Here is a 16,225-nt window from a genome sequence, read left to right as displayed (position 1 = left end):
CTGTATGTTCTTAAAAGGAGAAACAAGGATGCAAAAGCCCTTAGCTATTAAGTATAGGGCTTCTCTGACTTTGAAGATAGTTCATCACTTTTGGAGACCAGCTTGAGGACTGTGTGTCTGTGGTTTTAAGGGAGGATGACGAGCAATATGCGTAGTTCCACGGTCAGCGTTAATTCAGTCTGAATACCTGGAATTTCACTGCTGAGTCTCCTGTCCGCATTGGATGTAATTTGACCACAATCATTCCCTTTTGCCACAGTTATTCTGGCTCCCTCATGCTTCCTTCATCGTCAGTGAAGTCAGGCAGTTACAGCTCTGTGCTGTGGGAGCAGTGGGTCACCGCTGTAAGTGAAGAGAATTATGACACTGCTGCTTTGATCTCAAGTCTCAGCTTACAGAAAGGCAAAAGCAGTATGAGCAGTGCTGTGAACTTTAACAGTACGCAGCTGTTATTGGAGACTTCCATGCTGTGTTCAGTGAATACCCAAAGACATAGCTGTTTTGGTTTTCTTTGCTTGTATAGCCATTGGCTAGTAGGCATCTCTGCTCTGCACAATTCTGCCACTGAGGGTGCACTAACATAGATTTTTTTTGCTTCAATGTAAGATGGATTTCAATGCCAACATATCAGCACTGGCACCAAATATATAGATAGAGAGAGAAAGTTTGATTGTTCAGAAGAAAGAGGAATACTCCAGTGGATTTGGTCTCTTTCTGCCACTGTGCACCCAGAGCGGTAGGAGCTCTCTGTGAGTCTGTAGTAGTCCAGCACCAGGGAGTTGATGCTTTCAGTCCCATTAACCTAAACATTTTTTAAGAGAAGGAACACATCAAATTTCCTCTGACCACAGTTGTAAGGATGTCACAATACTGGCATGTTTTGTGTTACCATATAACACATTATCTCTAAAAGACCGCTGCATTTCTGCATGTTTTTAAAGCAAAAGCACTTGCCAGCAGGTTATTTCATTGCTGTATGATGCCATTAATCTTAGGATTTAAAAGTTCCATAAGTGCTATTGACATGAGTTGAGTGTTCATGTATCCTGTTTCTTGTTGGAATTGAATTCTGTGGATAAAGGGATTGTTTTCTTCTTAAACTCAGCTGAGCACACTTACATGGTGAGTTAAGAGCACATCCTTAATTTTTTTTTCCTACCAAACACAGTATAGTATGACCTTGTGACCCTTTTTCATCTCAGTGTGAAAGTCTATCTTATTATACACAATAATATCACATTTTTCATTAGCTTACTGATCTCCCTCTCATGATGGTGGGCTCCTTAGGGGCTCTTTGAAGATGAAGAAAAGTAGGTTTCTATGCTATTTCCAATTCTCATTGTGTCCAGAGACTCTCCATCCTGCTCTCTTCCCCCAGGTCTCACTGCTGTCGAAGCTGGCTGCAGCACTGCCATATGGTGCTGCTTGTTATGAGAAATTACATTCTGTAATTCAAATTCTAACATCTTTGTGTTTGATTGGTCTCCTGGCAGCCTACCTCCCCAACAACCCCTAGCAAGCCAGTGGTGCCACTGGAGTGGGCATCTGGAGTGGTACCTAAGCCTGACCCAACCGTCATCAACAAGCACATAAGAAAGTTAGTGGATGTAAGTACTCAGAAGAATAAATTGGAAAAGGGAACATTCATTTTGATGCTGTAATCACTGTAAACAATTTCATTCGAGGTTTTTGAGCAATTGTTGTGGTGGGGATGAATTTTAAATGTCTGTTAACAAATCTGAGCTCTTGTTGATACTTTCAGAAATATTTCTATTTTAGTCCTGGAATCAGAGCTAACACTTTTTAAGCAGGTTTCCAGAGGCAAAAATGGCAAATTTTCAAGGACTCACACACTGCTAAGACCAGAGGTCTCTGGAAAGCCTCCCCTGGACCATGCTTTGTACTGTGCTTATCTGCTGGCAAGAGGCAGGTTTCTTGGTGTCTGTATGTCAGTGCCTGGTGGCCAAGCTGTCCAAAGTGTATTATGCATGGTAAAGATAGTACAGTCTTGGTATCACTTTGAAAATCTGATATGAGGTTGCAAAGAGTTCCAGCTGTGGTCTTGAAGCTTCAGTATGAAGGTGGCACGTTGGGTGATGCAAACAAAGCCACACAGTGGAAGGTCCCTTTGAAGAGACAGAGCCCTGTTGTGTTGGCGTGTGAGGGAGTTTTGGTGAGGAACCAGGAATGCACTGTAGATAATGAAGCAAGATCTCCTTCTGCTTTTTACAAATTAATAACTAACTCTGGGGGGAACTACTGAATTCTGATCTTGTCCATATTACAGGTCAATAATTGGGATTATGTAGTTAAGGTAAATTAAAGTCTTCAGTCTCTCACTCAGTCTACACATATATTCTGTGGCAGACATATAGTCTCACTCAGACTACACATATATTCTGCGGTTTTCTCTTTGTAGGAGCTCCTTTAAAAAAAAAAAAAAGTTTTCTTTTCTCTTAATTGTGGGATGCCAGAACTGCACGTGGTGTTCCTATATGGTTGTTGTCATTGTCATGTGTTGATATTGTTGTTGTCATTGTCATGTGTTGATAAAAATCATCCCAAACTCTCCTCGCATCCATTGCAACATCCGTTGCAACTCCTTCATCTTTCCTGACTGGGGTGGTCAAGGGAAGTGCAGGCCCCTCTTCCACAACTTTAGCCTCATTCAGGACACATGATATTGAGTCTCGCGGAATTAAAACGCAGATTGGTTATGGATACAGCCCACAAAGAGACCCCACATCACCCTGTGCAACTGTCTGCATTTTTCCAGCCTTTGTCATTTACTAGCTGCTTTGGGTTGCGCTTTAATGTGTTGGTCTCAGTATAAAATGCTAACTCAATTATTGTAAGACAGGATATAGTAATTCTTCAGCAGCTAAAGAGGGCTTGCAAAAGTTCATGCAATCCTTTAAATTTGATCCCATATCTATCTCTACTTGGTATACCTGCGGTCCTGTGATCGTATGGAGTTGGTTAAGGGAGGGAGTAGTTGTCGGATACAAAGTACTTGTGATCTGGATGTCAAAGTATTAGTAAGAAACTAAGACTGAAACAGCACTGTGGCAGAGCAGAAGTGACTGCCTAAAAGCAAAGTGAATCCAAAAATGCCTGCAAATCTCATGAGAAAACTGCTGTTGGGTTGTTTGTGCTTGGTTTCCTTTTTGTGATTTAAAAATATTCTTAATAAAACAAAGCGAATTTGTCACATGGGGCAGAACTTAATGACATTTCCAAGAAAGAAATAAAACCACAAACAACTATGACCGAGGAGGTGTAGAGGAATTCCAGTAGTTAAATACTGAGGTCAAGTTTTCTTTAAAAATTAGCCTTTTTTTCCCCCTCTACAGTCCAATAAATATGCATACTGAAGTGCCAATTAGCATTTATAGGAATAAAACAAGGGATAGAACATGTGATTAGTAAAGTTGAATGTTAATGTAAATATGATTGAGGTTGAAGAGATGGTACAGATTCAGGACAGTCTGGGTGGTGTGACAATAATGTCCTTTTGTTTCCAGTCTGTCTTTAGGAACTATGATCACGACCATGATGGCTACATTTCTCAGGAAGACTTTGAAAGTATAGCTGCAAACTTCCCCTTTTTGGACTCTTTCTGTGTGCTGGACAAAGACCAGTAAGTTTGGGGCTCTCTTGGTTTGTTAGTTTGTTTTCTTTTTGCTTTTTTGTTTTTTTCCTTCTTAATTTACAAATGCTTCAATGCAAAATGTTGAAGAGACAATGTCTTCCACAACTCCAACCCTCTCATGTTTGGCTTCTCTCTTAAGGAAATTAGTATCACTGGATGTTGAATTCTATTCTCATTTAACCTCCTGTGTTGTAGTAGGTCCTATAACTTCACCCAGACTGGAGTTCTGCTTTATCTGACGCTTTAAAAAGCATCTATTCAAATAGATGCAGCCCTATCTGCCAAGGGAAAGACTGAGTGTAGTCACCTGTGATGTAAGGATATGCTCCAAAGGACATCAAGCAGCAGGAGTATTGGGCAGTCCCTTCATTTTTAATTCCCCAGGCTCCCCAATTTGTTGTTCCCTTGCAGTGCTCTGCATGAACCTGTGGATACATCTGGCAGCTGAATGTCTCCAGCTGAGGTTTTTAGCTTACCAGAGCTGAGGATCTTCACAGCCTGGGAAGTTGCTTAAAGCTCTGTTTAAATAACATACAAAGGTGTTTTTGTTTGTTTTGTTTAACTGTGTTCAGTAAAACCTTGGACTACATGGGGGCTTGGACCCAGTACTTAGCATGCAGGTCCTGTCTAGAAACGTTCCCATATCTCATGGCCTCTTGTGCTATAGCTATCGAGCACTCCATTTGCTACTTGGTAGGACTGGTGTCTAACACCAGCCTATAAGCTCTCCACAGCTGGCTGGGGCAGTAGTGGCCATAGGCCTTAGGAGTCTTCTTCACATGATGGCCTGCTCTGTGCCATCAAATGCTCTGATATCCTGAACAAGTGGGGGACCAAGTCCCATGCTGTGAATTCAATGTTTGCAGTTTAATGAAGAATAAGAACCACAAAGGCTCTAAGGGAAGGCTTGCTTCTTCTGCCAGCACTGCTGTAGCACTTTCCAAGAACATCCTTTGTGTGTGCTGCATGCTTTTTGTAGTGAGAACAGACTGCTGGGTTCAGTGTCATTAGCAGTAACAGATCCACTCTACTTTTTTCTTAACAGAGATGGACTTATAAGCAAAGAAGAAATGATGGCTTACTTTCTGAGAGCTAAATCCCAGTTCCAATGTAAAATGGGACCTGGGTTTATTCACAACTTCCAGGAGATGACCTATCTTAAGCCAACTTTCTGCGAACACTGTGCAGGTTTTGTAAGTATGTTCTTCTAATAGTAAATCTTACTCCTAATTTTTTATTCTTCTCCAGCATAGATGGGGTGAACCTGGCTCCACACACTGTTAAAGTTTCTTCAGCTTAGCCACATGTCTCACTGCATTTAGAAGCACAAGGTATTTCCTTCCTGTTGTAGCTGTGAGACCCACTTTTGTTTTGGTGGCTCCTGATTACTGACATTTATAAGAATTACTGTTGCAGGTAAAAAGGTAAACGATGCTAGCTAAGGGACATTGGGGACTGTATGAATAGCTTCACATGGTTTGTCTTAAGTTCTTTAATTTGGCTTGATTTCTCATGTAAACAAACTCCAGGGAAAATGGATGTCTGGAATGGTGGATGTAGATGAAGCGTAAGCCATTCTGTCTCAGGAAATAGCACATGGCAGCATACCTCTGCTCATAATTCTCTGAACAGCCATAACAGCCTTTATCCTTTCTCTACCGAATTAACAGAATTTCTAATATTTGTCAAGAAATGGGCTTCTAGCAGTTCTATAATATGAGAAACTTTTCAATGTATGGTCTTTTAACTTGCTTTTTCTCTCAGTCATAGCTTATAAGAAGCCATTTATCAGAGTGCTCTATACAAAGCTGGCAAACCACTGTATCTGTGACTACCTGTGTGGCTTGCAAACCTCTCCCAACTTTTTCCACTTCAAGTGCACTGAAAAAATATGAATGTTTATGGTTTAGATGTCACTTTAGCATGCACATCTGCTGCACCCACGTGCCTGCACGTGGCCACCTGGAGGAGTGAGAAGGGCTGGAGGCCACCAGGGCAAAGGCTCCTGCTCTCTGCCCACACGTGGCCCAGCTCAGAGTGTGAAGCCAGAGCATGTCCCGGCTGCTCCATTCTGGCCTGCTGCAGATAGCAGCAGCAAAATATCCTGCTTCTGCTATGTGACCTTTCCCACTAAGTCATACTTCTTCATGGCTGAAAGCAACAATGACAGCACTACCAAGTACAAAAACGTGCCTCATCTCAGGCTGGCCCTTTTCCCTCACTTCTGCTTGGCACTCATCACACCAGGACCTTCATGTTCCCTATCACAGCTGCTGATCAAGGCTGGGGGAAGAGGAATTCTACCTATTTCCGCTGGAACTGCAGAAGTCCCAGCAGTGAAAGTCAGTGCTGATTCAGAAGATTTCAAGGCAGGCTCTGCAGCTCCACTCCAGCAGAAAGAACATTGGGAACTGGCCTGAGCCTATTGTTTTGGGCTGCCTGCTGCTTTGGGAAGACGTCACTGCGTTCGTGACACTTAGTTCATGCTTGGAAGGCTTCCGTTGCCAAGCTGGGCTGAGGACTGTCCTGCAATGTCCTCTTTACCAGATATTTTTCTCCCTTATCAGTTTGCTGGCTGGGTTTTTCCACGTCTCCATGATTACAACCAGCGCAAGAATAAAAATGAGTAAGGGATTGTGCAGGAAATGGAAATAAGGTCATTTTTCCTGCCAGCTCACTGCATTCATTAGCGTTGTCCTGTGGATGAGCTGGGCCGAGAGGACACGAACCAGCCACAGAACGTACTGTGTATTTGCTGTGCATTTCAGCACTCTCCATCCATCCATGGGTGGAAACTGTTTTGAACTGATGCAGTGATTCACCGTCAAAAAAATGTGAACAGACTGTGCAGCAGGATGAATGGACGTGACAGCACACTGGCTCCAGTACCCAGTCATACATCTAATATTAAAACAAGATGAACTTTAAAGGTCAAGCTAAAATCTAATGCCATTCACAAAGTGAAATCAATATGCTCGCTACCAGTCTCAGTTCCGACCCACAGCTTGAGTTGCACCGCCTGTCAAGGTGAATGAGCAGCCATCCCTTCCAGCTCAGCCATCCAAATTTGCTCAGATCCTCTTGCCCTGGGCATGGCTCAAGCCAGCTTTGCTGTAAAGCCGTGTCAGATGGATTTGAAGCTTTAGGTCAGGATTCACATTATGTTAAGGAGAAAACTCTTCAGAGGGAACAGAACAGAGCTTGGACAACAGGAAAAGCAATCCACATCCCATCAAGTGGACCTGGCAAAGAGAGCTGAGGAAAGCATATCCAGAGGCAGCACTTTCAGGAGAGGCCAGCCACAGCTCCACAGTCACTGTGCGCATCTACAGCATCTGCAGGAAAAGACCAGCCTGGTGGCCTTCTGTGATGAAGGGATGGCAGCAGTAGATGAAGAGCAACTCATGTCATCTACCTGGACTTTAGCAAGGCTTTTTATATGGTTCCAGACAACATTCTTGTCTCTAATTGGAAAAGAGCAAGCAGTTCTGTCTTACATAATATGCAATTCTTTTTTTACTCTTTGTTTTGTGCTCCACACAGGCTGTGGGTCTTCCTTTTGGCCATTCCTTTACTCAGCACATTCCTCCTACACACTGCATGCCTTCACAGAATCACAGCAAGGAGCCATATGCAGCTTCAACTGTCTGGTTGTGCTCACCCTCCCTATTTATGTTTTGAGTGAGTTCAGGATAAATAAACACTGCAGTGTCATCTTTTTCCTTTAGAACTGGACTACACTCTCCTCCCTCTGCTGTTCAGAGTGAAAATATTTGTTTTTATAATGCCACTGTTGTAGTTTCCTCTCTCTTCTGAGTGCACAGATAACAGTTTGCAGGGAATTTTTTTTCTACTTCCAAGCTCACATCATGGTGACAGCTTCCCAAAAGCAGAATACATGCATGCTGCCAGATGGAAGGTCAGCATTCAACAAGGACAGTCTCTGGGAGGAGACAAAGAGGAGTTCAGTGACCTGTCTGTTTCAGGCTTCAACTATTCTTAATGAAAGAAGTCAGGTGAATGGATCAGTCCATGTTTAGGGACCAGCTTCAAAGCCTCAAAGTGGCTTTGTCCCCAGTGGTGTATTTGTCTGTCATGCTTGAAGAGCACAGGCCGTCCATGTGGCTGGAGACTCGATGTGCCCTAGGAATGATCCCCTAGATGGCACGAAACGAGCCAGAAGCAGAATGCACTTTGCTGGTTTCAGTAAGCTTGATAGGACAGTGATTTTTTTTTTTACCCATTCCTGGCAGTACGCATCAGCAGTGCTGCTCCTTCTCTGGTAGTCCCACTGCAGACAGGAGAAGTAAGGGGGAAGACACACAAGGCTTATCACATTTAGAGGAGGAGGTCTGCCTGACAGGAAGGGTGTTAAGAGCAGTTGTATCCTGTTTGTGCTTCTGTAGCCATTGGTACTTCCTCATTGTGACCTCGCTTTCCGTCCGGCTTTCTTTTCTGATTCCTTGACGTTTTTTTTGTCTTTCTTTGCAGCTCTGGGGTATAATCAAACAAGGCTACAAATGCAAAGGTAAATAAATATACCGCATGGATTTTTCACAATTCAAGTGGTGGGTTTTAGCAGAAGTCAACTGTATTTTTCACTGGAATGGCAGCTGCTCAGCCAGATTTTGCTTGAGTAGTGCATACTGGCTGTGACCAGCAAGTGGTTGCTGCATCCCACAAAGCCTCACTGTAGCAGGAGAACACCAGTGCTGAAGGCCCACAGCAGCCCCTGGGCTCTGCAAGGTGTCAGTTTGTGTCAACCAAAAGTGGCATCTTGGAAAGCTGAGTGTCCTTGTCCTAGCAGGGAGACATCCTGAAATACATACCCTGAGACCTGGGGTCAGGAAAAGGTCTGCTGGCAGCACTGTCCATATCATGTACATCCCCATGCCTGTACTGCAGGCTTGTTGCCCATGCAATGCATCAGTGGCTGAGCTAGAAATAAACAAAGATTTAATTCCCGGTCTGCCTAACAGGTCTCACTGCAAAATCTTCTGCAGAAGTTCAGCTTAAAAAAAAAAAAAAGTCTCAGGAACTCTGATATTCCTCACTTTCCTTCACTAAATTTTTAATTGCTCACACGATACTCATGCTGTACCAAGCAAGTGAAAACAAGAAAGCTGTAGTGGTCCTCACTGGCCCTAAAGACCCAAACCTATTTATTTCTCTGGCTGCAGTTCCATTATGCACAGGGGAATGCTCACACTGGGGCTTCATGGTCATGTTTATAGGCAAGCTCCTTCCCCTTAGTCTTAACCTGGCTCCTAGGAGAAGGATGAAGGATTGTCAGGATCGTTTTTTAGGACACTTCCTATTCCTGTCTCCCTCTCCCACACGTGAACATCTGCTTTGCAGAGGTGGGGAACATGCCCATGGCCTGAGCAGCTACAATACAGTCAGCTGTGGGCTGTACCCCTACCATCAGGCTGCGGGAAGGAAGGTAGAAGTAAGGTTTTGCCACAGCAGATCTGTAAACTCAACTTGAGATCTGAAAGCTGAGCGCTGTCCTGCATCATTGCTTGTAACCATGGCCCAGGGGGGAGAGAGCAAAAGCAGCTCTGCAGAATCAAAACTCACAGGCAGTGAAGCATGAGGCTAAGAGCTGAGCTTCTTGCTCAAATCTTGGTGGTCAACAAGTGCAGCCAGTGCCTGTCCCCATCTGTCCACCCACTGCAAAACCACAGCAGGGAAGGTCCTTCAGTACTACTCAAAGCAACAAATTGATGGGAGAAATAAGAACTCTTAACCATTGCTCTTTGTGCACTCGTGAAGTCAATTTCTGATGACGATATCATCTCCCTCTTTCCTTCTGCAGCTAGATTACCATAAAATAAGTTTTTTTAACACAATAAATGATCCATTTTTTGTAACCGTATTTGTTTGGCTGAAGTCCCTCCAGCACAGATGTGCTGACAGCTCTGAGGGATCACCCAGTGGCTGTGACTTGACTTTTGGTGACTTGACCATTCCCTCCCTACAGACTGCGGTGCCAACTGCCACAAGCAGTGCAGGGACCTGCTCGTGCTTGCCTGCAGGAAATTCTCCCGAGGAACCTCTGTGGGCAGCAACCATGGCTCCCTGCCCAGCAGCCCTTCCCTGCCACCAGGTGAGAGCACCCTTTTGTTTCTATTTTCTTTCTCTGTTCATTACAGGGGAGCTGGCCTAGATGACCTTTAAGGGTCCCTTCCAACACAAATGATTCTCTGATGCCTCTCTAAAGGCAGTGTCCTTATTGCCACTTGTCATTTTCCCTTTGTACCAACGCACCACTGCAAACCATCATGCAATTACATATAGTGGCACATAGAGCCCTGGTCTTGAAAGAGATCTGACTACTAAAAGCATTCCAGAATAACAAACATTTTCTTCTGAACCCTTAAATCCCTCCCTCCTCTCCCCTTAACCAAGTTTGAAGATATCTCTTTGTAAAGATCTTGAAAGAGAATAAGAAAACAATTTACCTTCTCTTTCAGCCCAGGATGAAGTGTTTGAGTTTCCCAGCGTTGATGCAGAACACCAGGACCTCGACGGCAGAGCCATCACTCTCGTTACTGGCTCCTCCCGGAAGATTTCAGTGCGGCTGCAGAGGGCGACCGCCAGCCAAGCAACGCAGACGGAACCGCTGTGGCACGAGCCGGGCTGGAGCGATTCAGGGTCTCACACTTTCCCAAAAATGAAGTCCAAGTTCCACGGCAAAGCTGGGAAGAACAAAGGCTTTGCAAAGTGGGAAAATGAGAAGCCCAGCATGCAGGCTGATGTAGGCATAGATGCTGAGGCCCCCCAGCACATCCTGGAGCACAACGGCATAGAAACGCTTCCTGAAAGACAGGAATCTGAGGTGAGCAGAACAGAGATCAGGACAGATTACATTCTGCTAATCCATGAGACCATAGCCTCATAAGCCATAATACCAAAGTACCCATAGAAAATTATTTTCTACAGAGCAGCGTGTATTTACTGTAATACTGCAAATGGGGTTTTGGCTCACCATGACAGTGCTGTTATGAGTTGGAATCTTCTGTTTTTGAGAAACATTAACATATCCGGCCAAATCCTGTTGTCCTCTGCACTAGGTCCATAAGAAGGAGCATTGTGATAAACATCTGTGCCGAGGTTAGAGGCCTGCTTGCTGCTGTTTTCACCCACAGTTTGTGCTTCCATGGCCTCATGCTTTGGTTGATCATTTTTTGCTAGAATGTAAGTGCCTGTCTTCTTTTAATTACAGGATAGCTGACTGCTCACCCTGAAACACCGAAAAACAGAGATGGCAACAGGAATACAGCAAAAGTTGACAGACTGCCATAGGCCACATTTGGTCATGGGAAGTTTTCCTGTACCTCATACTTCTAAATTCAGCCATCACCCTGTTTTCCTAGCTGATAGGCGTTAAAAAAGCACTATTTATTTTCGCACACGATTAAGCCATTTGGATGAACGTTGCACAGACACAGCAGAACAGATCTCTGCACTCAGTGTTTTCCCTTGTGTGACTTTGTGGAAACTTCCCCTCCATGCCAGTGAGGATATATTTGGCATCCTTTAAAAGTACTGCATCATCTCTGTATGCCTGCCAGCATCAACAACAGCGAGGACAGAAGCCAACCATCCATGTTCATTTGATAACACTCCTTTTTCAGAGACTTGTAATGATCTCTTAAGGAAAGAAGTAGATGTGGATGTTGATTAAATCTCAAAAAAGAAAGAAAAAAAAAAGAAAAACCACAACCCCTTTCAAAAAGTCCTCTACACTGAAATCCCTTGCATACCTGGGGTTTTGAGTTTTGGACACGTTTACATTGCTACAATGAGCACACATCCAGCAGAGTGATACCTGTTACCAGAGGGAAGATCCTTCAAGCACGTGGCTGGAAGTGAAGAAGTTCCAGGACACCGTGCAGGTGTCTGGTGATACTGCAAGGGAGAGGTGTCCTCTCTGCCATCACTGGTTATGGTAGAATTAGCGTGTAATAAAGCGTGTCTTAGTTTTAAGTATGTGTCTGGATGTGGATATAGTACTTCATATTTTTCCTCAGGGTAGCAGGTCACACACATTAAGACTAAAATATGACACTAAGCATACATCCAAATTAAGTTTGTTAAGGTAGGCTCTAACACCTCCATCTGCAGTGACTGAAGAAGCAGGTTTGAAGTGGGATTTCTTTCGTTTCCCAACCCATCTAGTAACGATTGTAAAAATCTGAGGAGAAAAGACAGAGAACATGTTCTTACTGCTTGAAACTCACAGAAATAAACACTACAGCAAACACTGGGGCTAGAAGCATCCTCCACTCTCACTGTTGTAGGCAAAGAGCGGAGATTAGCAGAAAAACCTGTGTTTTATGTGATGGGTCAGGTGATGGGTCACCACACACTGACTGTTCAGGCAGCATTACAGCACGCAGCTTGCACACAATGAAAATGATGTGGTAGAACATTTGAATAGAGAAATTTAGTTGCGATCCAGGCTGCTGATGGATCTGTTGAGATAAGCCTTTTAACACTTCATAAATGAAATGTTCATGTGAAACTCCATTCTTCACATCATGCAAGAGTTTTAACCAGTGCTCAGCCCATACAGCTCAGGCCATTTCTTGCAGGCTTCTGAAAGTGGTAGCTTCTTGGTCTGAAAGGTGTTTGCTTTCCTGTTCTGTCAGGCCCACAATCCACATCCCCCATGTTTTTCACTGTTGGACAAGAAAGTTTCTAGTACACAACTCTTAGCAACTCCTCAAGATATTTACAGGTCTCTTGTCTAAGTTGTTCAAAAGACAAGGTGCTCCATGTCCTTCCAAGAAAGGCCTTCTCAAGTACACATTTTTCCTATGTATACCACCATCAAGAGAGAGAATCAAGAAAAAAGGCACGTCCTTTACAGAAGCAGCTCTCACTTTCTGGGTGACTTTCTGCTCACAATTAGACTGCTTGAATTTCTGTCCACTGCAGAAATCTCATCAGTGCATCTCCTGAAAGCCCTGCACCTTTGGGCAGGTGCATGCTTTGGGCAGCAGTAGATGGAGTTAAGTTGTAGATCAAGCACAGACTGTGCGCACGTATACACACACACACACACAGCTGATACTTCTAAGAAGAGCATTAGGATGCCCAAAGAGGGCTCATGAGAATTTTGAGGTTCCTACTGGAAACCCTTTGCTTTAAGCATCTCAAGAAAGGGAGTAACAAGAGTGTTGAGAAAAAAAACACTGGGTAGAAATATATATAGCCAGATCTGAAAAAAAAGCTAGACTTGTCAGTCAATGTAATCATTCAACTAAAAATGCATTAACAGGCTGTTTGCAGCACCAACTGGAAGAGGTGGGCCTTTCTCCTTTTAATACAGACAATAAAAAGCTAAGCTGTAGAGTAAGTTCAGGAGTAGCTGCTGCCTAAAATTTCACATTTCTGAACTGGAGTGAGCTGTCATCCCCATGGCTCAGGGAGTCCTCTGCACAAGCCAAAGGTGAACACAGATCCTGATGAAGCCCCCAGTGCTTTCCCCATGGGGAACTGGAAAGCTCTGCCTGGGCAGCCTGAGCAGCCAGATGGGGATACTTCCCGCTTGGGACACTTCAGATCTTCAGATCAGAGCTTCAGATGTCTCAGGTGTCTCTTATGTGAAATATCTACAGGTGAGGGAACTTGGACACAGGAAAAACAACACCACAGAGAACAAAGAACAGACACATGGGGACTAAGTGTGGGAAGAAGAGTGCTAAGAGTGCTCTCCCTCTCTACGTGACACCAAGAATGGAAGGGGACCCCAATGGAGACCAAGCAGAAGGGTAAGGAAGGAAGGAAGATCTGAATGCAGATTTCAGGGAGACAAGAAGCAGGAGAAACAGGGTCTCGTTGTTCTGTGAACGTCACAGAAAAAAAAAAATATCTACTCAAGGTTTGCTTCACTCAGCATCAGCCTAACTGATGGGCCTTCACACAGCACAGAAAACAGCTCCAAGTACATCTCAAGAGTCCTGATATAGTTTGCCAACCCAGGGACACCAGAGAAACAGATGTAACGTTGGAACGAGCTTTTGAATTATCAGCACCAACTGAACTGGATTTTCAAAATAAACATTGCAGCCAACATGTCTCTCTCAAGCTAAACTCATTGGAAAATCTGTGCTGAACTCTAAATTGCTGTTTACAGCTGCTGACAGCCCAGTCCTAAGAGAAAGAAAAGCCATCAGCAAAAGGCTACTGCTGGGGCACTGTACTATTTAGCCAAAGAGTCTGCTTTTTCCATGAGTTAAGCCAATGCCGGAAAGTTTAAAGAGTCCTTATCACCCTCATCTCTGCTTCATGTGTGAAAACGAGTTATGACCTTCCACCTGCCCACAGCACAGGCAGACTCACTCTTTCTTCAGTTTTACAATAGTGTTTTCCTACTTTTCGTACTTGTTTTTCACTCCTCTGTTGTGGGAAAAACCCACGTGGACGAGAAGGGAAATTACTGGACAATAAAGGGGAAACAATGACACTGACAGCACTCCGAGCTGTAAAAAGCACAAAGTAAACACAAGAGAAAAAATATTTTTTCCCTTCTAACCTTGTTTGTTTAGCCATTAGAGGTACTACTTATTTTCAGCCAAAGAGAGGAGAAGGCAGTGTTTACAGCTGGCAATAGCACTTGCTTTTTCAGTTTACGTCCCTTTGAAAAGGCATAACGTGAAACAAACAACACATCAATATTTTGAGAGCCTGCACAGAGGAAACAGAAGTTCACATTCACGTCATGTACTGCTCGCTGGTCATAGCGCTGATGTGATTCTAACATAAGGGTACATTAAGAGGCTGATAAATTAAGCTTGGAGTTGATCGTGAGCCACCTTGTTTGAGATTGCTAAATCATGCTCAACTTCTTCAAATACAGACGTGTTTTTGTAGCATGCCTGTTGCCCAAAGGAATCAGAAGACGAGAGGCAGCAGGATCAATAACTGGCAGTAGGATTAAAGGCCTGGCAGTCTTTAGCAGTAACAACACCACAGTCTTAAACATGGCAGAACTAAGGCTAAGCCACATGAAATGAGCACAGTCAAGACTTTGTGTGTGCTGGCCTCCATCGGCCTAACAGGGAACTGAACTAACATCTGTACTCCCAGAACCCACGCAAGTCTTCTGGACACTTGACACAGTCATCAGGCTTTAGTGAGAGTCATCTACTCCCTCCACAACTCTCTTCAAATCCTAAGAGACAGTAGGAAGGCAATGCAAGTGAAACACTAGGGAATAAAAGGTACTGTAGAAAAAGAAAGGCAAAGGGAAGAACGGAGCATGATGCCCAAAACGCGTGGAAGAAAAAGAGGAGTGTCAAATGCGACCACCTTTAAAGGAAGAACACTACATAACACTTGCTTTAGTTGCCTTCTTGATCTCCTGGAGTTCTGCTTTCGATCATTGCACAACGAAATGCAGCATGTATATCCAAACCACCATAAGCCCAATAACCTCCACAAGCCATCTCTGCTCTCCAACTTCCAGTCATGAAACTCCTTCCAGCACAGCAGGAATTATGTTTGCAAAACATTATCAGGGCATCATACAGTCAATAACAAAGCAGTGGCTGTTTGCTTTCATTAATAAAGGCTGCTCTCCCCACAAAGTTTGTTTTCTCCAGAGAACAAAGAAGTCACAGCACACTCAGAGGAAACAACAGAGTAAGGAAAACAACAACAGCTGGCAGAAGCAAAGCATTTTCTTTCCTGTTGAAAAACCGAGGCCTCCTGTTTTGCCTCTTTCACACCCCCCCACCCTCCCCCAAAGATTGCTCCCCCTCAAACAGTAAAATTGGGGTCAGCTCACCGTAGGTCCTGGAAGACGGAGGAGAAATAGTGTATTTTGAGAACGAGTTAGGCAAAACAAGAGGGAAGGGAATGTGTCCCCTCACCCCCAGTATTTCACCACACCATCTCAGCACGCACAGCTGAGAACACCCAGTACAGCATGTCACAGCTGTGCAGAGAAACTGGCAGTTCTACCACAGGAAGATCTCTGAAGGTGATGATGTAACTCAACCAGAGGCTCTCTAAAGAGCCTAGTGGATTCCCTCTCACTAGATACAGGTTTTCAGCTCTTCAAGGCGCTGGCAGAGAACACTGGTCTCCTTACGTGAGGAGCTGCATGAGAAGAAGCAGAATCTGTCAACTTGAAGCCATTACATTCCCAGACAAAGGCTTTTTACCTCTGTCAATCTATCTTTATCAGTCCAGGACTGCCCCAGTTGCAAGAATCCTATTTCTTAAAAAAAAAATAAAAATAAAAAAACTGATTATTCTTACATGAATGCAACTAGTCACCAGCTAGTGTTCACAAGGTATTACTCTCTCAACAACAGAGATGCATTATCTGTAGCATCCTGCTCCAAGAAACCAACACCTTTGTGAAGAAGAAACAGTCATTTTAGATCAAGTTGATGATTTGACTGTAATTACACTGAGATCAATCTATTTCAGTGACCCCAATGATAGGACTCAATATGGAAACTTTTCCCTTATTAGCCTCATTAGGTCTGTTTGAAGCATTAAAAAACCTACAACAGACATCAATGCAGATTCCCAAGTGCCTTTGGAGACCTT

The 16,225-nt window shown here is 43.9% G+C and overlaps 1 protein-coding gene and 1 long non-coding RNA gene across 3 annotated transcripts in view; one reads left to right on the top strand and one right to left on the bottom strand.

Moving 5' to 3' along the window:
* The window catches only part of LOC107052897, a 100,236-nt gene extending 89,981 nt beyond the window's left edge, over nucleotides 1-10,255 (bottom strand). Inside the window, exons 1-2 of the long non-coding RNA XR_001465696.4 lie at nucleotides 10,117-10,255; nucleotides 8,482-8,590 (exon numbers count right to left, since the gene is read on the bottom strand). This is a non-coding gene — a long non-coding RNA (uncharacterized LOC107052897). The remainder of the gene's footprint in view (nucleotides 1-8,481; nucleotides 8,591-10,116) is intronic.
* The window catches only part of RASGRP3 (RAS guanyl releasing protein 3), a 51,142-nt gene extending 39,498 nt beyond the window's left edge, over nucleotides 1-11,644 (top strand). Inside the window, exons 11-17 of one of the 2 annotated variants that reach the window (XM_015283719.4) lie at nucleotides 1,494-1,607; nucleotides 3,525-3,640; nucleotides 4,698-4,845; nucleotides 8,144-8,180; nucleotides 9,636-9,761; nucleotides 10,129-10,493; nucleotides 10,881-11,644. In XM_015283719.4, the coding sequence (XP_015139205.1) occupies nucleotides 1,494-1,607; nucleotides 3,525-3,640; nucleotides 4,698-4,845; nucleotides 8,144-8,180; nucleotides 9,636-9,761; nucleotides 10,129-10,493; nucleotides 10,881-10,889 (915 nt within the window). In that variant the 3' untranslated portion in view covers nucleotides 10,890-11,644. The remainder of the gene's footprint in view (nucleotides 1-1,493; nucleotides 1,608-3,524; nucleotides 3,641-4,697; nucleotides 4,846-8,143; nucleotides 8,181-9,635; nucleotides 9,762-10,128; nucleotides 10,494-10,880) is intronic. The other variant, NM_001006401.1, reaches the window with a different exon arrangement.
* Nucleotides 11,645-16,225: the final 4,581 nt, after the last annotated feature.

The sequence above is a fragment of the Gallus gallus genome, chromosome 3 (assembly GCF_016699485.2).
Source record: "Gallus gallus isolate bGalGal1 chromosome 3, bGalGal1.mat.broiler.GRCg7b, whole genome shotgun sequence".
Taxonomy (NCBI): Eukaryota; Metazoa; Chordata; class Aves; order Galliformes; family Phasianidae; genus Gallus; species Gallus gallus.
The sequence above is the reverse complement of the archived record's forward strand: the minus strand, read 5'-3'. Positions and strand labels throughout refer to the sequence as shown.